General features: G+C 39.1%; 1 protein-coding gene across 4 annotated transcripts in view; it reads right to left on the reverse strand.

Moving 5' to 3' along the window:
* Window positions 1-26,959, reverse strand: part of ptpn13 (protein tyrosine phosphatase non-receptor type 13) — a 106,220-nt gene that overhangs the window by 67,149 nt on the left and 12,112 nt on the right. For all 4 annotated transcript variants that reach the window (XM_051677112.1, XM_051677114.1, XM_051677113.1 and 1 more), the window contains exons 2-5: window positions 21,056-21,175; window positions 3,956-4,122; window positions 2,989-3,054; window positions 2,415-2,600 (exon numbers count right to left, since the gene is read on the reverse strand). In XM_051677112.1, the coding sequence (XP_051533072.1) occupies window positions 2,415-2,600; window positions 2,989-3,054; window positions 3,956-4,122; window positions 21,056-21,170 (534 nt within the window). In that variant the 5' untranslated portion in view covers window positions 21,171-21,175. The remainder of the gene's footprint in view (window positions 1-2,414; window positions 2,601-2,988; window positions 3,055-3,955; window positions 4,123-21,055; window positions 21,176-26,959) is intronic.

Raw genomic sequence — 26,959 nt, forward strand, 5'->3', positions numbered from 1 at the left:
AGAAAGTAAAAAAATGTCTCATTAAAAGCTAAAATTCTTGGAAAAGAATCAAATAAACAATTGCTGGCTCAAGTAGTTTGAAGTAATCTTTTATTATTATTTTGTTTTTTATTTTTTAAATAAGCAGTAAAAAAAAGTTGTCTTAAAATATTATTCATATTTGAAAAACATTTGTCCACTAAATCAATGTCAGGATATTTTGAACCAAATTACAGGTAGCCATTTTGTCATAAAAAAAATAAAAAAAAGGATCTGCTTAGACCCTGTGTGAGGGTTTTATATATGTATATACACAAATACACACACAGCTGAAGTCAGAAGTTTACATACATCTTAGCCAAATACATTTAAATTCAGTTTTTCACAATTCCTGGCATTTAATCGTAGAAAACATTCCCTGTCTTTATTTTATTTTAAGAATGTGAAATGTCAGAATAATAGTAGAGAGAATTATTTATTTCAGCTTTTATTTCTTTCATCACATTCCCAGTGGGTCAGAAGTTTACAGACACTTTGTTAGTATTTGTTAGTATTTAGTAGCATTGCCTTTAAATTCTTTAACTTGTGTCAAACATTTTGGGAAGCCTTCCACAAGCTTCTCACAATATTGTTGCTGGAATTTTGTCCCATTCCTCCAGACAGAACTGGTGTAACTGAGTCAGGTTTGTAGGCCTCCTTGCTCACACACGCTTTTTTAGTTCTGCCCACAAAGTGTCTATCGGATTGAGGTCAGAGCTTTGTGATGGCCACTCCAATACCTTGACTTTGTTGTCCTTAAGCCATTTTGCCACAATTTTGGATGTATGCTTGGGGTCATTGTCCATTTGGAAGACCCATTTGCGACCAAGCTTCAACTTCCTGGCTGATGTCTTGAGATGTTGCTTCAATATATCCACATAATTTTCGTTCCTCATGATGCCATCTATTTTGTGAAGTGCACCAGTCCCTCCTGCAGCAAAGCACCCCCACAACATGATCCTGCCACCCCCATGCTTCACGGTTGGGACGGAGTTCTTCGGCTTGCAAGCCTCACCTTTTTTCCTCCAAACATAACGATGGTCATTATGGCCAAACAGTTCAATATTTGTTCCATCAGACCAGAGGACATTTCTCCAAAAAGTAAGATCTTTGTCCCCATGTGCACTTGCAAACTGTAGTCTGGCTTTTTTTATGGCAGTTTTGGAGGAGTGGCTTCTTCCTTGCTGAGCAGCCTATCAGGTTATTTCGATATAGGACTTGTTTTACTGTGGAAATAGATACTTTTCTACTTGTTTCCTCCAGCAACTTCACAAGGTCCTTTGCTGTAGTTCTGGGATTGATTCGCACTTTTCGCACCAAACTACGTTCAACTCTAGGAGATTGAATGCATCTCCTTCCTGAACGGTATGATGGCTGTGTGGTCCCATGGTGTTTATACTTGCGTACTATCGTTTGTACAGATGAACGTGGTACCTTCAGGCATTTGGAAATTGCTCCCAAGAATGAACCAGACTTGTGGAAGTCCACAATTTTTTTTCTGAGGTCTTGGCTAATTTCTTTTGATTTTCCCATAATGTCAAGCAAAGAGGCACTGAGTTTGAAGGTAGGCCTTAAAATACATCCACAGGTACACCTCCAATTGACTCAAATTAGCCAATTAGCCTATCAGAAGCTAACTGGCTAATTGCCTAAAGGCTTGACATCATTTTCTGGAATGTTCCAAGTTGCTTAAAAGCACAGTTAACTTAGTGTATGTAAACTTCTGACCCACTGGAATTGTGATCTAGTCAATTCAAAGTGAAACAATCTGTCTGTAAACAATTGTTGGAAAAATTACTTGTGTCATGCACAAAGTAGATGTCCTAAACGACTTGCCAAAACTATAGTTTGCTAATATGAAATCAGTGGATTGGTTGAAAAATTTAATTTATAAAACATTTCTTATTTTTATCATCTCGGACATCTTTATTTGCCAACAACCCACATAGTAATAAATACATTTGCTGAGGTGTTTTTCTATGTTCCCGGGTCTGGTTGCAAAAAACCTCTTAGTTGCAAGCAAAGAAAACAATTCCTTACAACTATAACCAAGGCTTTTCTTAACTTAAGGGGCCTCATGTTGTTTCTAAACCCATATGCCTTTCCTTGTTTCTTTTGTGGAAAACAAAAGTAGATATTTAGCAGATGGTCCAAGCTACTCTGCCATTGGTCACCTTTAACTTTCATTAATATTTTTTTCCTTACAATGACAGGTAATTGTGACCAGGGTTTTTTTTTTGCAATTGGGCCCAGCCCTTTTAAAGGCTAAACATGAATCTGAGAAAAAAAAAAAAACATGATTCATCTAAACCTTCAGACCTTGGAGGAAGTTTATTAGAATTACTTAGTTGAAAAAGAAAAAAAGAACAACAGGTTATGAAAATGAAGACATGTACCTGAGAGAGGCTGCCAAGAACAAGCCTCACAAGTCTTCTGACATAGGAAAACGAAGGATCACAGTTGGAGTTACGGATGTGAGTGCTGCAAATGTCCAGAACGGAGCGTATGGACAGTCGGGAGAGCGTCGAATCGTCACACATTTTGAGCAGAACGCTGTTCAAGTGCTCGCCCAGTTTCATTGGCTAAAACAAACACGCTGAGGTCAGTAAAAAGACCTTTGAGACAGTAAGAGATAGTTTCTAAACCTTTAAAGGAATAGTTCATGCAAAAATGAATTATTCTGTCATAATTTACTCATCCTCATGTCATTCCAACACTGTATGACTTTTATTCTTGGACACCAAAGGAGATAGTAGTTAGATTGTTAGCCTTAGTCACCATTCACTTTCGTTGCATCTTTTTCTCCCATAATGGTGACTGAAGCGGTCGTTTTGCATTACTTCTCCTTTTGTATTCCTCAGATGAAAGAAACAAAGTCATACAGGCTTGGAACAACATGAGGGCGAGTACATTATGACAGCATTTTCATTTCTGGGTGAGCTATCCTTTTAAATTTCTCTAAGGACTTACCTGGCTCTGAGGAATCTCGTAGTCCGCCCCCCAAAATAGTGTCATGCCAAGTGAATACATGTGCATCTAAATTAAAAAAGGAAATAGAATTAAGATTTCATGGCATGTGAAAGTGAAGCATTTAATAGGATTGCATTTAATTTCTTAATTCCCCTAACAAGATGGTAAATCAACAGGCAGCCTTTTTATAATGGCTGGGGCCTTACTATTTGTAGATTAAATGTAAATAAAAGTAATTAATAAAAGGGACATTAAAAAAGCAAGAGAAATGTTGGTTGCGTCAACAAATACTGAGATCAAATTAATTGCTCAAATTATGTCTTCCATTAACTTATACTAAAATTCACATACGGTGTGGGAGAATCTACATTATATGACACTATACGGTCAGCTTTTGTCCTGTGCTAAAGATAGGTGAATGTAGTTAATTGCACAATCTACGTCACTGTCGAAATTCTGAGAATACTCACCTCTGCTGAACAACCAATTAAAAAGCGCATGCATGTACTGAAAAGTTTAATATAATAATAATAATAAAAAAAACTTAACAGAAAACATGTCTACAGGTTATTCCTTTTCTTTCCTGCCTCCAAATAGAAAATGTCTCTTATGAATAGCTTTGGGAACAGAATATGTGAGAGTCTGCCAAAGAATTTAAGTTCCTTTGAATTTTCTGAAAATAATCATGGCTTTACTCTCTGCTGTGGTGTATCTGTCTAACAATGTTATGTACATAGAAAAGGACACTGTCAAACAATTAAAGACATTAAATACTGAAATGACATGATTATAATTAATTAACTTTGTCCATTCAAAGCAAAATGATACTACACTACTCTTTTACCAGAAATTATTTTGATTATGTAATAAAAAAAAATGAGGGTGAGTAAATGACCATTTTTAGGGTAAACTATCCCTTTAAAACAAGAGAAAATAACAATCCAGACAATCGAGATCCACACTGTACCTTCTCTATATCAGAAAGTGAGGAGAGATTGAGGCCTTCCAGCACCTCTGGGGAGGTAAAAGCCCTCAGGTCCTTCTGTGTAACATTCTCATCCGTGAAAGAGATGTTTCCGGAAGGCATGAGCAACAGTGACCATGGAGAGATGATGAAACCCAACGCAGACGGATCTGTGGAGGATGAGGTATAACAAACTCACTAAATAAACATAAGTAACACCATCAAGTCTTGGTGTAATATGAGAAAACAAACCGATTCAAATGTGGCTCAAAATCAGTTGGAATTAAGTTTTGTACAACCTACATAAATGTCATATGTATGTATAATGTCATATGTATATATATATCTGTGTGTGTGTGTGTGTGCATGTGTATGTGTGTGTGCATATATATATATATATTATACACTGGCAGCAAAAAGTTTGGAATAATGTACAGATTTTGCTGTTTCAGAAGGAAATTTGTACTTTAATTCACCAAAGTGGAATTCAGCTGATCAAAGCATAGTCAGGACATTACTGATGTAAAAAACATCACCATCACTATTTGAAAAAAGTCATTTTTTATCTAATCTAGACAGACCCCATTTCCAGCAGCCATCAATCCAACACCTTATCCTTGAGTAATCATGCTAAATTGCTAATTTGATACTAGAAAAATCACTTGCCATTATATCAAACTATTTAGTACGTTAAATGAAGCTTAACATTGTCTTTGTGTTTGTTTTTGAGTTGCCACAGTATACAATAGACTGGCATGTCTTAAGGTCAAAAATTGGCAAAAAAGAAACATCTTTCTCTAGAAACTCGTCAGTCAATCAATGAAGATTTCATACAAAGGTGTACACTACATTCTTCAAAGACAAAGGACAACTGGCTCTAACAAGGACAGAAAGAGATGTGGAAGGCCAGATGTACAACTAAACAAGAGGATAAGTACATCAGGGTCTCTAGTTTGAGAAATAGACCTTGTTCAAACTGCCACTAAAAATCCGATTTTTTGCATATCCAGACTGTATCCAGATGAGTTTTTGACCACATGAAATCTGATTTTCCCGAATCTGATTCAAATGCGATTTAAATCTGATTTTTTCAGATGCGTCTCAATCCGGACGCTCTGGCTGCTCAAATCGGATTTCAAATTGTCTTTTGCATCACTCTTAAAGCGACACACAACGATGATGTCAACAATTGCTAACTGCAGCACGGAACATCACAATATTTAACAGTCTCCTCCGTCGCTGAGTTTTTCTTGTGCAACGGAGGAGTTCTGTACCGCAACTGGACAGGGAGCTTACTTGGAGAGCAAGACGATGCACCTCCATTTTTCCCGCATCTGTTTTGAAAGCATCGTCACGTGGGTATGCCTACGTCGTTACCAAAGCAACCCATGCAGATAGGTTGGTTATGTCTGAATGCGCAAATCTGATTTGATCACTTGCAATTAACAGTGCGGACAGTCTGCCTGAAATGATCTGATTTGAGAAAGAAATCTGATTTGCCTGCAGTCTGAACATAGCCATAGATGCCTCACATGTCCTCAGCTGACAGCTTCATTGAATTCTACCCATTCAACACCAGTTTCATAAACAACAGTAAATAGAAGACTCAGGGGTGCAGGCCTTATGGGAAGAATTGCAAAGAAAAAACACTTTTGAAACAGAAAGAAAACATTAGATGGGCAAAGAAACACAGACATTGGACAACAGATAATTGGAAAAGAGTGTTATGGATCTTAACCCCATTGAGCTTTTGTGGGATCAGCTAGACTGTAAGGTGCGTGAGAAGTGCCTGACAAGACAGCTACATCTATGGCAAGTGCTACAGGAAGCATGAGGTGAAATGTCACCTGAGTATCTGGACAAACTGACAGCTAGAATGCCAAGGATCTGCAAAGCTGTCACTGATTCACATGGGGGATTTTTTGACGAGAACTCTGAAGTAGTTTAAGAAGTTCTGAAGATTTATTTCAAATTGTAATAGTAATTTTTCATGTTATTAATGTCCTGACTATACACTGTGATCAGTTGAATGCCACTTTGGTGAAAAAAAGTACCAATTTCTTTCCATAAGAGCAAAATCTGTACATTATTCCAAACTTTTGGCCACCAGTGTATACACACACACGCACACACACACACACACACACACACGCGTATATGTATATACACTCACTGAGCACTTTATTCTGTTCCCAAAGCAAAATCACCATATCTGCATGATTTTATGCACTGCTGCCATACAATTGGCTGATTAAATAAATCGCATGAATAAGTAGGTGTACAGGTGTTCCTAATAAAGTGCTCAGTGAGTGTATATATTTTTATTACAGATACAGATCAGAAGCTTCAGTTAATGTTCACATCAACCATCAGAATGGGGGAAAAATGTGATCTCAGTGATTTAGACCGTGGCATGATTGTTGGTGCCTGACGGGCTGGTTTGATTATTTCTGTAACTGCTGATCTCCTGGGATTTTCACGCACAACAGTCTCTAGAATTTACTCAGAATGGTGCCAAAAACAAACAAACACCCAGTGAGCGGCAGTTCTGCAGACGGAAATGCCTTGTTGATGAGAGAGGTCAACAGAGAATGGCCAGACTGGTTCAAACTGACAAAGTCTACGGTAACTCAGATAACCACTCTGTACAATTGTGGTGAGAAGAATAGCATCTCAGAATGCACAACAGTTCAACCTTGAGGCAAATGGGCTACAACAGCAGAAGACCACATCGGACACTTTATTAGGACCATAGTGTTTCTAATAAAGTGCTCTGTTAGTGTATATACATATTTACATGTATTTTTTTTTATTGCACTTTGTGTGAGGTTTATTTATAAATAAATAATATACATGGCATTACTATTGAAAACATCCACACTATACAACATTTTTCACAATTGTCTAAAATGTTTGCACAGTACTGTAGTTGATAGCTATTGTTTTAATGAATATTTGGAGTTCTGGAAAAAGTCACATTTCCAACATTTGCTAGGTTGCGTTTTGCAAAGCTGCATGAGTACCATTCTGTACGAAAGGAGGAATATACAAGATATAACAAGTTGAGACGCTTTGGCATGGAAAAGTTACTTAACAAGTTTAGGGCGATTATGGCTTTGGACTAAGAACATTCTCAACACAAGAACAGCATGAACTGACAGCACACAATTCAGGAACTTAAGAATTCTTAAGAGATTTGGTGGTGGAAACACATTCTTTTAATTCAAACAAAGACATGTCCTTAAGAGATAAATTTCTCTGTGAAAGAGAACAATTTCCTTGAAATACAGGGCCCATGGGATCTCCTTCAAAAAGATGATTCTTTATGACAGTATATTTATCCTTTTTTTTTTTTTCTTTTTTTTTTTTCCTCTCTTCTTTTGAACTGCTGAGGCAAAACAATGGATCCTTTGCAGTTCATCTGAGAACAAGGCCCTGCGGTTGTGGATGAAGCAGCTGTACAGAAATGAATCATCCACTACATTTCAACATTCAGTGGAAATGTGGAAATATTTTTGAACAACTTCTAACATTTAAAGTTAGTTTTTTTTTTTTTTTAGTCTTGTTACATTTTATGGGGTCTGTCATGCCAATGCTACAATTTAACTACAATTAAAAAGTTTTTATTTCAGAACATCTCAGTGGTGCTTGCCCATTGCTTGGGTGTTGTGGGTGGATGTTATTCTGATGCTGTGCAGTTGCTACAAAAATTGCTTGGAAAAATAATAGCACACCTCTCCTCAACAGGCCAAACAATTTGACGAATCATCTGTTCTAATACAAATGGTGCACGGTGAGTTATGCAGCTAGTTTAATACTTAGGCTAAGGGGTTTCAAATTACGTTTTTGAAAGTTATTAACATCTCTAATAGTGACATTCCTAATCTATCACCTTAAAAATATTAACCATAATAATAAATAATCCCAGTCATCACAATGCTTTAGCTGCTGGTATATCCACAATTAAGTCTTTACTGAATAATCTGTGGCATGTGATCAATAAATTAAGCTAAATACATTTGTACATTGTAAAAAAGTGTTCAAGAGAACAAAAAAAAAATAAGAAACTAAATTCAAGCAGCGATGCTAAAATGCTGGAATTCCCAAAGTAAACACATGTTTCCTGTGGAAACCTTCTGACCACATTTGGACCTTATTGTGAAAATCTAGCAGTGAATGTTCTTGCTCTGGACTGGAGCACAATAGTTATTCCAAAATCTATATTATAGTAATCTCAGTGCCACATTGCATACAAGTAACATTTCTAGATCTCACAGACATAAATGTCTTTCCTTGCCTGTACAGCAACAGTTGCTAAATAAAAGCTCAAGCAGTTGGTGTGCTGTAATCCAAAGTCTTCCAGTGGTTAAGGGGAGGGATGCTGACACACAGTCAGAATCTCAGAGCATCTGAAAGCCTTTATCTACCCTATCAGAGACTAAACTGTTGATCATATGCTATCGATTACTAGACCAAAATAACATCGTAAACTGGAGCAAGCAACATTTGGCCAATCACTTTTTTTTTTTTTTTTTTTTTACGTGATTGACATAACAAAAATGAGTTCCAGGACATGACGCAAACAACCAGTGAACTTCTAAGAAACAAGATGTAGCATCAAACATCAATTGTAATGTATTTATACTTATACAAGTAGTACTCCCTTAGTACTGCCTTTCATTTGGGCTAATTTGATTTTTTTTTTTTTTTTTTAAATCATTGTACAATAGCATATCTTTAACTGTTATGCAGTAAAATAAATACATGACTGTGTTGTGGTAATGAGAATGATGGGAATAGTAAAAGTAAAAATGCCCAGACATGTTCTGGTAATGAGAATTGGGTGGTAAAATGTGCTCAAGTGTCCAGAAAATAATATCATAATGCAAAAAATCCTAATGGTCCTAAATGCTTATGCAAAATATAATTTCACATTTCTTGTATTGATTGAGTTAAATATGGTCAGAAAGTTTTCTTGACAGATTTCGTAATTTTAGATGCCCAAGATTATTGCGTAAGAACTACCAATCAAATGACCTAAATACCTCTTTTCAAACCCAGGAATTCATAGAAATTTTGCATTCTTTTTTTTTCTCCTCTTTTTCTCCCCAATTTGGAATGCCCAATTCCCAATGCGCTCTAAGTCCTCGTGGTGGCATAGTGACTTGCCTCAATCCGGGTGGCGGAGGATGAATCCCAGTTGCCCGCGCATCTTATCACGTGGCTTGTTGAGTACGTTACCGCAGAGACATAGCGCGTGTGGAGGCTTCACGCTATTCTCCGCGGCGTGCACGCACAACTCACCACGCGCCCACCGAGAGTGAGAACCACATTATAGCGACCACGAGGAGGTTACCCCATGTGACTCTACCCTCCCTAGCAACCGGGCAAATTTGGTTACTTAGGAGACTTGGCTGGAGTCACTCAGCATGCCCTGGATTCGAACTCGCAACTCCAGGGGTGGTAGTCAGCATTTTTACTCGCTGAGCGGAGAATAGCGTGAAGCCTCCACACGTGCTCCGTCTCCGTGTTAACACGCTCAACCTGCCACGTGACTGACACAGATACATCATGATGGCGTTGCGGATGGCTGCCTCGGAGTGGAGCACTCCTATTGTTTTGTTGTTTTTGTTTGTTTGCCCTGTGTTTAATCATTTTTTTCCAGTAAGTTTTACCAGAGACGAACTGCTGAACATTCGACAGCATATACCAAACAATCTTTTCCTGGTTTTTGAATATTCAGAGGTTTTGCTGGACATTTTAGTTGGAGGCGCAGCTCTGCTGTTCAAGAGACGCAGGTGAGGGAGACAAGCAGGCGCGCTGGTCAAGCTGTGTCGGCGCGGATTTCGAACAGCGCTGCCGAGTATTCATCTTGCGAATCTCCGCTCTCTTCCTAACAAAACGGACGAACTACATCTCCTCACCCACACAAACAAGGACTTTTCAAACTCTGCTGCCTTGTGCTTCACAGAAACCTGGCTGAGTGAAGCCATTCTGGACAGCGCATTACATCTGCCGGGCTTCCAGCTGTTCAGAGCGGATCGCATCGCGGAGTTAACGGGGAAAACGAGATGCGGTGGAACATGCTTTTACATCAGTGAAAGTTGGTGTACAGATGTAACAATGTTAAAGAGCATGTGCTGTCCTAATTTGGAAGCGCTCTTTATTAACTGTAAGCCGTTCTACTCGCCGTGGGAGTTTTCCTCGTTTACTCTAGTGTGTATCGCGCCAAACGCATGTTTGAATGCCGCGCTGCAACAGCTGACTGATCAAATCACAGACACAGAATGACAATACTCCATTATTATTATTCTTTGGGATTTTAACAGAGCAAATCTCACACGTGAACTGCCAAAATACAAACAGCACATTACATGCCCCAACAGAGACAGGAACATACTGGATCACTGCTATACAACAATAAAGGATGCATACCGCTCTGTCCCTTGAGCAGCTTTGGGACTCTCTGATCACTGTCTGGTTCATCTCCTTCCAACCTACAAGCAGAAATTAAAATCAACCAAGCCAGTAGTAAGGACTGTAAAGAGATGGACCAATGAAGCAGAGCAGGAACTACAAGCCTGCTTTGACTGCACTGATTGGAGTGTTTTTGAGGCTGCAGCCACAGACCTGGATGAGCTCACAGATACTGTAACATCATATATCAGTTTCTGTGAGGATATGTGCATTCCTACTAGGACTTATTTAAAGTTCAACAAGGACAAACCGTGGTTTACAGCAGAGCTCAGGCAGGATGCTTACAGGGGTGGGGATAAAGTCTTGTACAATCAGGCCAGGAACACACTGAACAAGGAAATCAGAGTGGCTAAAAGAAGATACTCTGAGAAGCTGGAAAACAAGTTTTCAGCTAACGACCCTGCATCAGTATGGAGTGGCATGAAACAACTCACAAATTACAGGACTCCTACCCCCAACCCTGTGTTGGACCAACAACTGGCTGATGACCTGAATGTGTTCTACTGCAGAACTGAAAGGCCCAATCTCACACCCCACACCCACTCTAACCTTCACTTCACACAAACACCAACACCTCCTGCAACCCCCCTCCTCCCCTCTCCTGCTACTGAACCTGCACTTAAGATCTGTGAAGATGATGTGAGCCGGGTCTTTCGGAAACAAAAGACGAGGAAAGCTTCAGGCCCAGATGGCGTCTCATCAGCGTGTCTTTGATCCTGTGCTAACCAGCTGGCCCCCATCTTCACACAGATCTTCAATAGATCACTGGAGCAGTGTGAAGTCCCATGCTGCTTCAAACGCTCAATCATTATTCCTGTCCCAAAGAAACCAAAAATCACAGGACTTAATGACTACAGACCTGTCGCCCTGATGTCTGTGGTCATGAAATCATTTGAGAGACTGGTGTTAGCCCACCTGAAGAACATCACTGGACCCTTTCTAGATCCCCTTCAATTTGCTTATCGAGCAAAAAGGTCTATGGATGATGCAGTCAACATGGGATTGCATCATATCCTGCAACATTCGGACAGACCAGGGACATATGCAAGGATTTTTGTGGACTTCAGTTCAGCTTTCAACACCATCATCCCAGCAATACTCCAGAATAAATTACACCAGCTCTCTCTTCCCATGTCTAACCAGTACAATCAGCACTGGTGCCCCCCAGAGATGTGTGCTCTCCCCACTACTCTTCTCCCTCTACACCAATGACTGCATCGCCAAGGACCCCTCTGTCAAGCTCCTGAAGTTTGCAGATGACACCACTGTCACCAGCCTCATCCAAGATGACGATGAGTCTGCATACAGAAGGGAGGTTGAACAGCTGGCTGTCTGGTGCAGTCAAAACAACCTTGGGCTGAACACGCTCAAAACGGTGGAGATTATTGTGGACTTTAGGAGGAACACCCCAACACTGATCCCCCTCACCATTCTAAACAGCACTGTGGCAGCAGTGGAGTCATTCAGGTTCCTGGGCACTACCATCTCACAGGACCTGAAGTGGGAGACACACATGGACTCCATTGTGAAAAAGGCCCAGCAGAGGTTGTACTTCCTTTACTCAGCAGTCATTGAGTCTGTCCTCTGCACTTCAGTAACTGTCTGGTTTGGTTCAGCTACGAAATCAGACATCAGAAGACTACAAAAGGACAGTTCGGACTGCTGAGAGGATTATTCGTTGCCCCCTCCCCCTTCAAGAACTATACACTTCCAGAGTGAGGAAAAAGGCTGGAAAAATACCTCTGGACCCCACTCACCCTGTCCATTACCTTTTTGAACTGTTGCCCTCTGGCTGACGCTTCAGATCTCTGAGCACCAGAACCGTCAGGCACAGGAACAGTTTTTTTCCCTCAGGCTATCCATCTCATGAACAGTTAAATTGACCCATTGAGCAATAACTATGTGCAATACACAGTTTAGTCTTTCTTATATTTATCCAACACATCCAACCTTTTCTGCCATTTCATTCCTCTGAAAAAAAAAAAAAAAAACATTTGCACTGTACATAACAGATTTGTATTTGAACTGTACATAACAGATAACAGATTGTATTAGATTTGCACTACCTATGTGTATGTATGTATGTGTGTGTCTGTACGTATGTGTATAATTATTTTTTATTGTTATCTATGTCTTGCTGCTGTTTTTGTATTGTTTTTGTATTGTTGTACACTGGAAGCTCCTGTCACCAAGACAAATTCCTTGTATGTGTAAGCATACTTGGCAATAAAGCTGATTCTGATTCTGATAAGATGTGTGGATTGACTGTCTCAGACGCGGAGGCAACTGAGATTCATCCTCCGCCACCCGGATTGAGGTGAGTCACTACGCCACCACGAGGACTCGAGCGCATTGGGAATTGGGCATTCCAAATTGGGGAGAAAGGGGAATTAAAAAAAGAAAAGAAAAAAAAATAACATTACTTATACTACAGAGGGCCTACAGTTTTATTATATTACATTTATATTTATTATACTTGAAAAACCACAATAACATTTAGCCAAGATTTCTATTGCCTAGGGCTGGGCGACATAGCTAAAAAATATCTATATTTTTCAATCTTATAACATTTAATACGCATCTTGAAATATATTATTTGGCCTATACTGGCTTATTTTCTTTACAAAACTTAATTGGCAGAATAAAAAGAATATTAAAAACATAGCAATATTCACCATGCCAGTTAACAATTTTGGCATCAAAGACAATCAAAAATATTGTACATTTCTGATTATGATGCATCAACCAGCCCTAGTTTTGCTTTCCAAAACTGTACATTTCATTGCTTTATGAACTTGTGGCATTTGTAAAGCACATAGCTTGTCTCCACATTAAAATTGGTATGATATAAAACGCAAGCTTGGGATTTCTGAAAGGGATTGTTCATGCAAAAATGAAAAGGCTCTCATCATTTATTCACCGTCATGCCATCCCATATGTGTATGACTTTCTTTCTTCTGCTAAACAAAAACGAAGATTTTTAGAAAAATATCTCAGCTCAGTAGGCCTACACAATGCAAGTGAATGGTGGCCAGAACTTTGTAGCTCCAAAACCACATAAAGGCAGCATAAAAGTAATCCATATGACTCCAGTGTTTAAATCCATGTCTTAAGAAGTGATATGATAGATGTGGGTGAGAAAGAGATCAATATGCAAGTCGTTTTTTACAATCAATTCCCCTCCCTGCCCAGTAAGTATAGGCAATATACATGAAGAATGTGAATCGCCAAAAACAATAGAAGAATGTGGAAGTGAAAGTGGAGATTTTTAGCAAAATAGGACTTAAATATTGATCTGTTTCTCACCCACACCTATCATATCGCTTCTGAAGATGTAGATTTAACCACTGGAGTCTAATGGATTTCTTTTATGGTGCCTTTATGTGCTTTTTGGAACTTCAAAATTTTGGACCCTGTTTACTTACATTGTATAGATCTACAGCACAGAAATATTCTTCAAAAAATCTTCGTTTGTGTTTAGCAGAAGAAAGTCATATACATCTGGGATGTGAAGAGGGTGAGTAAATTATGAGAGAATTTTCATTTTGGGTGATCTATGCCATTAAATCGGAGTGCTCAGGGTTTTCAAATAAATAAAGTAACTTGCCGACTTGCTCAAGTCACGTCCCACGACTCCGGTCCAGGACGCAGAATTTCTGCAAACTTTGTCAAGAGGAACCTTTGCCAGAGGGTTTTCACCCCAGAGCAGCTCAAGGCCAGATAACAGGCTACTGTGAGACGAAGATAATCCTGCTTCCTCTTGCAAATGCATGCCGAAGCAACTACGTCATCTTTATCATCATCATCATCCTCTCGACCCTGAAGACAAAGGCTTAATGACATTTCAAACCCCTTTGGCTGTGGGCCAGGTCCGCTGAATAAGGGTGCAATAGCTGTCTGTGAGGGTGACAGAATAGGAATTGTCTCCAGACTGTGAGAAAGATTGTCTGCTGAATAAGGGTGCAATAGCTGTCAATGAGGGTGACAGAATAGGAATTGTCTCCTGACTGTGAGAAAGACTGTCAAGAAAGTTTGAAATTTCAAACTTTTCCCTCCACATCAAGTCGAGAGTCGAGAAGAGCTTGCAACATCTCAAAACACCACTAACTGCCCGTGAAGATGCTCTTTAGGCAACCAGGTCGCAGGGACAATAAAGAGGCTTTTGTTCACAGCTGTGACACACAACACTAGCCCACACAGTCTTTCTACAAGACAGCGGACGGACATAAGGCTGAGTAAGCCTTCCCATAGATTTCACTGAAGTGTTACCATTCTCTCCAGAAACAGAGAAAGAGATAGGAAGATTTCCTGCACAGGCACACTTCTATGAAAAAGACTGATAAGTGCTATTTTTGGTCCGGCCTACGCTGGCAGCTTTTGAGGAGGCTGTAGATACATTTTAATCACTCTTAAACTAGTGTGAATTGGTTGAGAAGGCTAAATATGCACATACTGACTGATTAACATATTTAGCAAAGAGTCATGTCAAACCGAGGGATAAAGTCACTTCTGTGGCTTGTGCTACAGTCAGAAGGGTTGCAATGGTTTTGAACTGTTCGCATGATAAAGGACAATAGAGTAATAGATGTAGGCATAGTAAAATATTTTCCTCATATTCACAGGTCATTCTTGTGAGGTAACTGCATTGGCTTTTTGACAGGGAAAAATACTTTATTTTATGTTGGCGCATGCAATTTGGTTAGGAACATATAAGAGACATACACTGGTGGCCAAAAGTTTGTAATAATATACAGATTTTGCTCTTATGGAAAGAAATTGGAACTTTTATTCACCAAAGTGGCATTCAACTGATCACAATGTATAGTCAGGACATCAATAATGTGAAAAATTACTATTACAATTTGAAAAAAGAATTTCTCATCAAAAAATCCTCCACGTGCAGCAATGACAGCTTTGCAGATCCTTGGCATTCTAGCTGTCAGTTTGTCCAGATACTCAGGTGACATTTCACCCTGGTGTTGAGCAGGTAGAATTCAATGAAACTGTCAGCTGAGGACATGTGAGGTGTATATTTCTCAAACTAGAGACTCTGATGTACTTATCCTCTTGTTTAGTTGTACATCTGGCCTTCCACATCTCTTTCTGTCCTTGTTAGAGCCAGTTGTCCTTTGTCTTTGAAGACTGTAGTGTACACTTTTGTATGAAACCTTCAGTTTTTTGGCAATTTCAAGCATTGTATAGCCTTCATTCCTCAAAACAATGACTGACTGATGAGTTTCTAGAGAAAGCTGTTTCTTTTTTGCCATTTTTGACCAAATATTGACCTTAAGACATGCCAATCTATTGCATACTGTGGCAACTCAAAAACAAACACAAAGACAATGTTACGCTTCATTTAATGAACCAAATAGCTTTCAACTGTGTTTGATATAATGGCAAGTGATTTTCTAGTACCAAATTAGCAATTTAGCATGATTACTCAAGGATGAGGTGTTGGAGTGATGGCTGCTGGAAATGGGGCCTGTCTAGATTTGATCAAAAAAACGTTTTTCAAATAGTGATGATGCTGTTTTTTACATCAGTAATGTCCTGACTATACTTTGTGATCGGTTGAATGCCACTTTGGTGAATTAAAGTACCAATTTCCTTCCAAAACAGCAAAATTTGTACATTATTGCAAACTTTTGGCCGCCAGTGTATTCTGTGACTAGGGCAGCCGTGGCCCATGTATTTTAAGTCTAGGCCTTCATTGCGATTCATACCATTAAGAAAACACAGTTTCACAATGAATAAGACACAGTATGCCTATCATACATTACATGGCAGTCAACTAATAATACCAATTGACATTTTAAAAACAGGTCCACGCACGAAAGCCAGAACCAAGGAGGTCTAATAACAAGAAAAAGCTCTCTAATAATATCTGCGATTTAAATTTTGCTTGCAATAAATGTTGTTTCGTCAGGGTACACGGTTACTTTTCAAAACTTGATCAGACACTGAATGCTCAAGCAGCCTAATTTGCACTTAGAAAACTCCTGATGTTGCTATAATAATGCAAAAAGCACTTATCAATTTGCTTGAAGTGAAAATCAGCCCTCCTTTCCTGTTTAATCAACTGCACGATCATGCAGATCATATGTATATTAAAAAAAAAAAGATTGTTTATGATTATTTAATATCTATACAAGCTTCTATCACATGATAAATATTTGTTTATGACAAGACAAATTAGTTCTATATTCATACTGTACATATGACTACTATATCACGTTGATTTTCTGAGACAATGGTGAATTATCAGTATTCCATAAGTGTGCGCACATATTTTACATGCTATTTCTTACTCATAAGACACTTTATTGTCATTGTATACAAAACAATGAAATTTTGTGTGGCAACCCTCAGAAAGCAACAGCAGACATATTACACTTAAAGAATAAATATAAATAGATTAAGTAATAAAGATAGAATCAGTAATATATATATATATATATATATATATATATATATATATATATATATATATATATATATATATAAAAATGGTGGAAGCTACAGCTCTGGAGAAGAAGCTGCGCTTTAGTCTGTTTGTATCGGACTTGATGACTTTGTACCTCTTCCCCGATGGTAGAGGGACAAACATATTGTGTCCCGGGTGGGTTGGATCCTTAATGATGTTGCTAGCCTTTTTGTGTAGTCGACTAGCATACACAGTGTCAAGGTTTGGGAGCTCAGAGCCTATGATCCGTTGTGCTATTTTAACAATGCAGAAAAGGTCTTTGCAGTTTTCCCCAGTACAGCTGGCATACCACACTGTGGTTAAGTGGGTGAGGATGCTCTCTATGGTGATCCGGTAAGAGTTCTCCAGGAACTGTGTGGGTAGTCTGGCCCGCTTGAGTTTTCTTAGGAAGAATATTCTTTGTTGTGCTTTCTTTACCAGGTGGGAGGTGTTGACGGACCATGTGAGATCTTTTGTTATGTAGACTCCAAGGAACTTGATGTCATTGACACACTCCACCTCCTCTCCGTTTATATGCAGAGGGGGATGGGTGGTCTTCCTAGATTTTCTGAAGTCTACAATGATCTCTTTGGTTTTTGTGGTGTTCAGGGCCAGACTGTTGTCCTTACACCACTCAACAAGATGTTGGACCTCCTCCCTGTAGGCTGTTTCCTCATTTCCTGATATGAGGCCCACAATGGTGGTGTCATCAGCAAACTTTATTATAGTGTTGGAGTGGTGAATTGGGGAGCAGTCATGAGTGCAAAGGGTGAATAGGGCTGGGCTGAGCACACAGCCTTGCAGTGCACCTGTGTTCAGGATGAGGGTGGAAGAGGTGTGATTACCTATTCTGATGTGTTGTGGTCTGTTGGTGAGAAAGTCCATAATCCATGAGCAGAGTGAAGTGGCTAGGCCCAGGTTGCCCAGTTTCCTGGGCACCAGAGTTGGTTCGGGATAATGGTGTTGAAGGCGGAACTGAAATCAATGAATAGCATCCTAGCCTAGGTGTTTGGCAGCTCCAAATGAGTCAAGGCTGTGTGAAGTGCAAGTGAGACAGCATCATCAGAAGATCTGTTTGCTCGGTGTGCAAACTGGTGGCTGTCTACATCCTTGGGGATAATGGTCTTGACGCGCGATAGTATGAGTCCCACAAAGCACTACATAATGACAGGGGTTAAAGCAACTGGGCGGTAGTCGTTGAGGCATTTTACCGCAGACTTTTTGGGCACAGGGACGATGGCGGTGGCCTTAAGACAGGTGGGGACAGTGGCGAGTTGTAGTGAAAGGTTGAAAATGAAAGTGAACACCGCCACTAGCTGGTTAGCAAAGGTGGCGCTGATGTGTCAGTGATTGACTTGATTAACATTTGACATTGCTATTTGATGAAGAAGCAATGTGGAAGTAAACTATAGCAAGTGTAACACATGAACAGGATGATTTGGCTATTGTCATTTGGGTGTACTACTGAAATTACGTAAATTGTGCGTCTATTTAGACTCAAAAAGAACCTGAGAAAATACCAAAGTGAATCTTATGTGTAACGTATAAGTCGATTATGTTATATGTTACTCAATATGTGTTCAACAGGCAGATGCGTCTCATGAAATTTCAGTGTGAAAGTAATGAATCCTGTTCTATATTCATTGCATCATCTCTTTAATACAGATATGAAAAATAAAACATCAAAATATATCAGAATATATTTTATTTTATTAATTTCTAATTGTCTTGAAAATATTTTGAATATTTTACACTATCTGGGCATTTTGTAGGTCCATTTGTGATATATATGTGTGCCGGGTCTATAGATGTATGCCCAAATACAAAATAATGTTTGGCGAAACACCTATGCATTTAAGGATTAAAGGAGATTCCAGATTAATTTTACTTACAATAATAGTAACTGTAAACAGAAATAGCATGATTAGTGTGGTAAATTTGTGTCATACGGTTATGAAGCAAGATTGGAGGGCATTTTAAAACAAAAACAGGTTGATAATGGAGAGTAAATGTAAGTGCTAATGGATACCTCTGAAATGTCAAATGAAGATATTTCCAACAGCAAATCATTTATCTAGCGGTAAATGGCAAGAAGGGTTATAATTATGACATGAGGAAAAAAGAGAACAGAAAATGCTACAGGCTGAACAAACCAGAGAAACTAGGTGAACAAGGAAAAAATCTGACAGAAAGAGACTGAAAAAAGAAAGACAGAAAAGGAACTAAAAGAGAGATAGAGAGATTGTCTTTGGTACTGACCATTTCAATAATAGACTAAATGAAATGCAAACCCTAAAAATTCCACTAACATCCAAACAAACAGTCAGGAACACAAAAAACAAATCAGGAAGGCACCATGCTAATGTTTTGGAACGCACAAGGTCACACGATCTTTCAACGTATTCAAAATAAAGTAACATTCGCTGCATGTTACTTGGCAACAGAAATGACTAGGTTCAGCAGAGGTCGTATATGCGTCATTACAAACACATCTTCGCAATAAACCTCAGACCTGCAGAAATCAGGCTGCATACAAAGAGCAAGAATAAAGGCTCCGTTCCAAAACCTCATGGTTTGCCTTGCTGTTTATTGCTACCTTCTAAGGCAGCATCCTTGAAAGTGACCGATTTGGAACTGTGGCAGCAACCCCGTGCATCACACAAATAGTGCATAGGAAACAACTCTTAATTGATTTCAATAAAGTTTGGTGTTAGCATATTGCTAAGCTAATGAGATGATAGTCTAAAAAACAAACAAAAAATATGGGGTAAAATAGAAAATTTTAAATTAGATTAACTATTTGTTACTACATGTATATTTATAATAGACATTTTTCTCGCTTCGTCCACCATCTTAGATGCAGTTATTTCACCACAATCCATTGGAATTGCCTTCTCCACAAAGGATACATGTGATGCTGCCTTATCATTTAGCCAAAAGAAGGAAGCATAATTATGCTAACTAACTTTTGGAACAGCCTTCGTGTCAGGAGCACACCTGCATTAAAATGCTGCTTACAGAGGGAGCTCACTAAATTTTAGACTAGAGCTTCAAGGCTTCGATACACTCACGCAAAGTTCTTCTTTGTTCTTCGATCACAGCTAGAAAGAAGGTTGAAACAGCTGCACAACAGTATACTGTTTGCGAACATTTGGACGCCACCCATGCTGCTGGGACCAGCGTTTAGAAAAGCATTTAAATACGAGACGCACGCTGTCCTATCAACAGACTCAATGTAAAACATTAACTAATGTGACTTTTAAATATGTTATCAATGAAATCATACCTCATGCTATGAATAGAATCTACATTAGAACAGTAAAAGAAGCTATTTAGCCACTCAATAATTATTTTTAAATAATATAGATGCAGTAGATAAGGTGTAATTTGTCATGTTTACATTCTGCATTCATGGCGCTAATGCTATCATGCTACATGTGGTCGTAAATGTGCACCAATTAACCTCTATTATTGTATTTTATTTTTGTGTATTTTATTTGTGCGAATTTTGTGAAAATAATCCAGGTAAGATCGTGAAATGTTTTAAATACTTGTTTGTTTTTTTGCAAAGATGGGTGTATAACAGGGTGGCTACTCTGCACTCGAGTGTGTTTATGTTTACTAATCTCGACTGAGTCTAATAATTGATCATAAAAAGATGTTTGCATCAAAGTAGGTGGAGCACTGGGTCACACCCCCCTATCACTTAGACCAATGGTAGTAGGAAGGTGTTTAGCAGCCGGAACAACATTTTCCTGAAAGTTTGTTTTTTGAGCCACCACAACAAACTTCTTTTTGGCCAGATTTTGTTTGAATGACATCACACCCATTCTGTCTTCAATTTCAGTATAAGTATACTGGTACCTTTAGTCACATTCCTTGAGTTTTGGATAACTGTGACCCTACATCTTGTATAGTAACAAAAGGAAACCAGAAATTTGTTTCATAACCCAACCCTGCATATTTTGAACAGTCTGAATGGCTCAATACATCTGGACATGTTTTATGAACATTTTCTTCTACACTCCAAAGATATCAGACTGTAATACAAGGTCTCTGATTGTCTCACTGATCCCAAGGCCTCAAGTTACAAGCCAAACTGCTGAGTACCCTTGGGAGACATGGGAGTTATCACTGCGGTGTGAGCCAGGGTGGCAGTTTACCTCTGCGGAGGAGTTCATGGAGGCTCTCAGCGCTCTGGTTCAGCACGGCCCACACTTCCTCCTCCTGTAGCGGCCCTCCTCTCACCTGCAGAGCCTCAGCCAGAGATACATGCATGGTGCCTGTGAATTGACAAAACATATCCATATTATTCATCCAATCTCAGAACTTAACACTGTACATGCATCAAGGGCATTTGTATAAGGTCTCTGAACATCTGAGGACTGCATATACAGAAGAACCTCAAATCACACTTAAAAATCACTGTTTGGTGTTTGTGGGTGTTCTGATGTAGGAAGAAGACACAGAAGCCAATGCACTAGTATCCAACATTGCCATAACAACAAAACAATCAAATCTGTTCATGTCGTGTTAGGTCTAATTTTCAGGGTGGGGTCAGTTACACTCCTTGTGGTGAAATTGTTCGGCATTATGCCCAAACCTCTGCACTGCTGCCACAGCTGTAGTGACAAAGGACCATAAACCCCTGGAAATCCCAGCATGATGTGAGGCAAGAGACACAGAGGAAGCTCAGGATTTAAGGGATTACTTTTAAACAGGCATTACTCTGGGCTACCTAAATACTTGTGTGTGACATTTCAATTGAACTGTGGAGTCAGACCTTTCAGGCAGCATGTGTACGCACAGAACAGAGGGGTGTGTCAGTCAGTGTGGGTTGGTGAGTTCTGTCATCGTGAAATCAGGGATCAAAAGCAATTTTGGGGGGGTTTCACATCTATCATTAGACATACACTCACTGAGCACTTAGGAACATGTGTGCACCTACTTATTCATGCTATTATCTAATCAGCCAATTGTGTGGCAGCAGTGCAATGCATAAATTAATGCAGATATGGGTCAGAAGCCTCAGTTAATGTTCACATCAACCATCAGAATTGGGAAATAATTTGATCTCAGTGATATGGACCATGGCATGATTGTGCCAGATAGGCTGGTTTAAGTATTTCTGTAACTGCTGATCTCCTGGGATTTTCACGCACAACAGTCTCTAGTGTTTACTCAGAATGATGGCAAAAAAAAAAAAAAAAAAAAAAAACATCCAATGAGCGGCAGTTCTGTGGACAGAAACGCCTTGTTGATGAGAGAGGTCAATGGAGTATGGCCAAACTGGATCGAGCTGACAGAAAGGCTACGGTAATTCAGATAACCACTCTGTACAATTGTGGTGAGCAGAATAGCATCTCAGAATGCACAACACGCCAAACTTTGAGTCGGATGGGCTACAACAGCAGAAGACCACATCGGGCACTTTATTAGAACCATAGTGTTCCTAATAAAGTGCTCAGTGAGTGTACATATACAGTGTAGAGACTACCCAATGTATCGGCCAAATATCGGTACTGGACGATAAAAGCAATTATCAGACATAGACCGATTGTTTAAAAACAGCCTATTATCAGGTCCGATTATTTCTTGTCAAAAGGGAACAGAGAAACTTGTCAGAGAAATATCCTACAACTCATGCTGCACGTGAAAGAAAATTGTATGTGGTATTACTTTGAATTGGGTGACAATGACAGCAGAGTTGCAACTTGTAGGCTCTGCACTGCTAGAATTTCACATGATGGAACTACTATTAAAACTTTTAACACATCTGATTTGATTACTCATCTTAGAGCTCGACATAAGAAATATCACAATTTTACTAAAACTAGAGCAGAGGCTGCTTCAGCTAAAAAAGGGAAAGGCTTCATCATTCAGAATTCAGTTAATGCAGGTTAATTTTAATGAGAGTTAATCATGTGATTTTTGTTTCAGTGTTTTGTTTTTAGCTTAGACCAGTTACTCGGACACAAGTAGAGATCTAGAGATTAGAGTTATCATCATAATTTCTTTCGAAGTTCTGGACATTATTTATTGGTGAATTGAAACAAAGTAGCATAAAGAAAACAGCACAACCAAACTATCGATTTTGGCAGATGTTGTTCTACACAATCAGATATTGGTATCAGCACATATGCAAAATGCATGAAATTACAATTTTCAATAGTGGTTTCAGGGAATGGAATTGGGACATGTTGCAAGCTGGACTCAAACCTGAGACGCCTGCATGAGCGCCACAGCTCAACATGTCTAGAGCACATGCACTAACCACTGCACCACAGCTCCTAAACAAGCAAACCAAAAATGCAACTGTACATAAATGCAAAACACATCAAATGCACCATGTGGTCACAAAACCCATTCCGTGACTAAGGGGAGGGGATGCTTTTAGCATTTAAAAGCAGAGATTAGTTGTGCAAAATTTCCACAGAACATAAAAACCTCTAAAACCCAATCAAAACTGCCCCGAAAAAGAAAGAAAACCTGGCATTCACCTTCCATCTAAGATACTCAGTCACAAACCAATAGAGTGGGCCATTCCACATTAGACAAAAGGCACCACAAATGAGCACATATTTATGCAGGAATGCACATTGGGGACATGAAACTCTCTGAAAGAGGGATATGAGGGGAGGAAAGTTTCCCAGACCCCTCCCGTATGCCTCATAAGCTGTAGTGTGGGGAGCTGTCATATGGAGATTGTTTTCCTCGACTTTTGTTATTCGAAACAGCCTCTGAGTGGAATGCTTTCCCCCCATTTCTCAGGGTGCTGTGGAGCACTAGGTCATTCCCACTGGTACATTCTGCCACTGATCAGGAGAGAGCAAGTGTGAGAATATGGGAATGGCATTCTACCTGCTAATTAGTATGTAGTACATTGTGTGCAGTATACTGTACATTTACTGTATAACAGAACACACTGCATATATACTGTAACCTACTATGCATTGTGCTCGACCTGACATCTCCAATGTGACAAATGAACATAAAGCAACATATATAAGCTGTATTATCTCTTTTCTGATTTTTTTTCTCTTATTTGATTAGAATAACAAATGTTGAACCATTTTTACACAAAATTTAATTTAAAATGAATTTAAAATATATAATATATATATTATTATAAAATAAAACATTTTTGTGATTTTAACTTGGTGCCACTTACTGAATTACACAAGCAGCCTAGTGAGGTCATGTGTCAATGTAGCATATTGCAGTTTGTAATTATTTGTTGTTACATAATGCGAACTGTTTCACATACAATTTTTAAATATACTGTATATATATTATGCAGTATATACGCAGTAAGCTAGTAAGCTAGTATTCCATTGGCTACACCTTCGTTAAAGGGACAGTTCATTAAAATTAGAATTCTGTCATAATTTACTCACTCTCACATGAGTAAATACGGATATTATCCATGAATTACCCCTTTAAAAATCCAGATGAGAACTTGCACACAAACACACCCCAGTGTAGGATGGTTGCATTGTGCCTGTTTATTACAGTATGTAACATCTGTCCTTTTTTATTTCTTTTTTTTTTTTTTTACCATTGATCTAGGGTCTAACCCAGCTATACGGATCCGCCTCTCCGACACAGGCAAAAGACTACATTGCAAGCACTGGTCCGTGATAGCCTCTCTCAAATGCTGAATTCCCAAACAAGGTGGACAGACATCACGGCCGTCATCAGGGAGAAGAGTATTAGAACACAGCTTACACATCAGCTGGAGGCCAGTGGCAATAGAAACGTGAGCCATGATCACTTCATTAAAAACACCCCCGGATAGAACCGAAAAGCTAAGGCGAGCAGAGCGGTAAATAGCCTGAGGGAGATACCGCGATGATGAACAAGAAGTAATACAATTCCTCCATACATAACCGGAAGGCAGTTCAGCAAGGAATGCTCGCGGAAAAACGTAAAAAGAATATATCCACACTCTGATAACTGGCCACCAGACTGCACCGAAGAGCACAGCATATCACAAAAATCCGAAGAGATTTAGATAATAGATAAAAAGTTAGCGGGGAACCGCAAACTTATCAGCGCGGTAAACACTAGCCACCAGATAGCACCAAGAGGCACGAAGTGTTACCGACAGATCATGAAAGTATATCCAATGAAAAACAAAACTCACCAAATGGAGACAAAATAATCCAATCCAGATCCAAAAGGTTTGAGCGCACTGTCACAGCTAGCGAGGACGATACTTCGCTGCTCTAGTAAGCTGCACTTGACAGCGCAGGATCACACGAAGAATAACAACCTATCTCTATCAGGCGAGAAAGCAAAAGAGGCTAAACGCTGAGCTAATGTGGCTACTATCCTCAAGGCTCAGCCTATGTCACTACGTGACTTTGTTGGTATATTCTCTCAACCTATCTAGCTGGTGCTGCGATAATCCACTAGTGCTTAAGCACCACCTCTGGTGGTCAGGAGGAATGAAACAGAACCACCTGACTAATATTGTGTAGGTCCCCCTCGTGCTGCCAAAACAGCGCCAACCCACATCTCAGTATAGCATTCTGAGATGATATTCTTCTCAGCACAATTGTAAAGAGCGGTTATCTGAGTTACAATAGACTTTGTCAGTTCGAACCAGTCTGGCCATTCTCTCTTGACCTCTCTCATCAACAAGGCATTTCCATCTGCAGAATGCCTCTCACTGGATGCTTTTTATTTTTGGCACCATTCGGAGTAAATTCTAGAGAATGTTGTGTGTGAAAATCCCAGGAGATCAGCAGTTACAGAAATACTCAAACCAGCCCATCTGGTACCAACAATCATGCCACAGTCCAAATCACTGAGATCACATTTTTTCCCCATTCTGATGGTTGATGTGAACATTAACTGAAGCTCCTGACCCGTATCTGCTTGATTTTATACACTGCACTGCTGCCACACAATTGGCTGATAAGATAATCACATGGATGATTGTTGGTGCCAGACATGCTGGTTTGAGTTATTTCTGTAACTGCTGATCTCCTGGGATTTTCACGCACAACAATTTCTAGAATTTACTCCAAATGGTGCAAAAAAAAAAAAAAAAAAAAAAAAGAACACATTCAGTGAGAGGCAGTATGTGGACAGAAATGCCTTGTTGATGAGAGAGAGGTCAACAGAGAATGGCCAGACTGGTTCAAACTGACAAAGTCTATGGTAACAGATAACCGGTCTGTACAATATTGGTGAGAAGAATAACATCTCAGAATGCTTTTCTGAGATGTGGGTTGGTGCTGTTTTAGCGGTAGGAGGGGGAACTACATAATATTAGGAAGGTGGTTTTAATGTTGTGGCTGATCGGTATATACATATATACATATACTACCGGTCAAAAGTTTTGAAACACTTGACTGAAATGTTTCTCATGATCTTAAAAATCTTTTGATCTGAAGGCGTATGCTTAAATGTTTGAAATTAGTTTTGTAGACAAAAATATAATTGTGCCACCATATTAATTTATTTCATTATAAAACTAAAATGTAATTAAAAAAAAATATATTTTTTTTTGAAATTGATGACTTGGACCAAATAATAAAGAAAAGCAGCCAATAAGTGCCCAACATAGATGGGAACTCCTTCAATACTGTTTAAAAAGCATCCCAGGGTGATACCTCAAGAAGTTGGTTGAGAAAATGTAGTACATTTAGTACAAAATGAGTACATGTCTGCAAATTCTAAGCAAAGGGTGACTACTTTGAAGATGCTAAACTCTAACACAGTTTTGATTTATTTTGGATTTTGTTTAGTCACAACATATTTCCCATAGTTCCATTTATGTTATTCCAGAGTTTTGATAACTTTACAATTATTCTAAAATGTGAAGAAAAAATTATAATAAAGAATGAGTAAGTTTTTCAAAACTTTTGACACACACACATATATATATTTATTTCTCTTCTCTATTCAGCAGTAATAAGTGTGAGACAAAACTTTAAGCCCATGAAAAGCAATGGGCAGGTTTGGGCTATGTTATTCCCCCAGTACAGAATGAGATGGGGAAACAAAAACAAAGAGTGTGGTCAGGCTTTTCCTAGTCACAGTTGTGAGAATTTTAA

The sequence above is a fragment of the Myxocyprinus asiaticus genome, chromosome 38 (genome assembly GCF_019703515.2).
Source record: "Myxocyprinus asiaticus isolate MX2 ecotype Aquarium Trade chromosome 38, UBuf_Myxa_2, whole genome shotgun sequence".
NCBI classification, from domain to species: Eukaryota; Metazoa; Chordata; class Actinopteri; order Cypriniformes; family Catostomidae; genus Myxocyprinus; species Myxocyprinus asiaticus.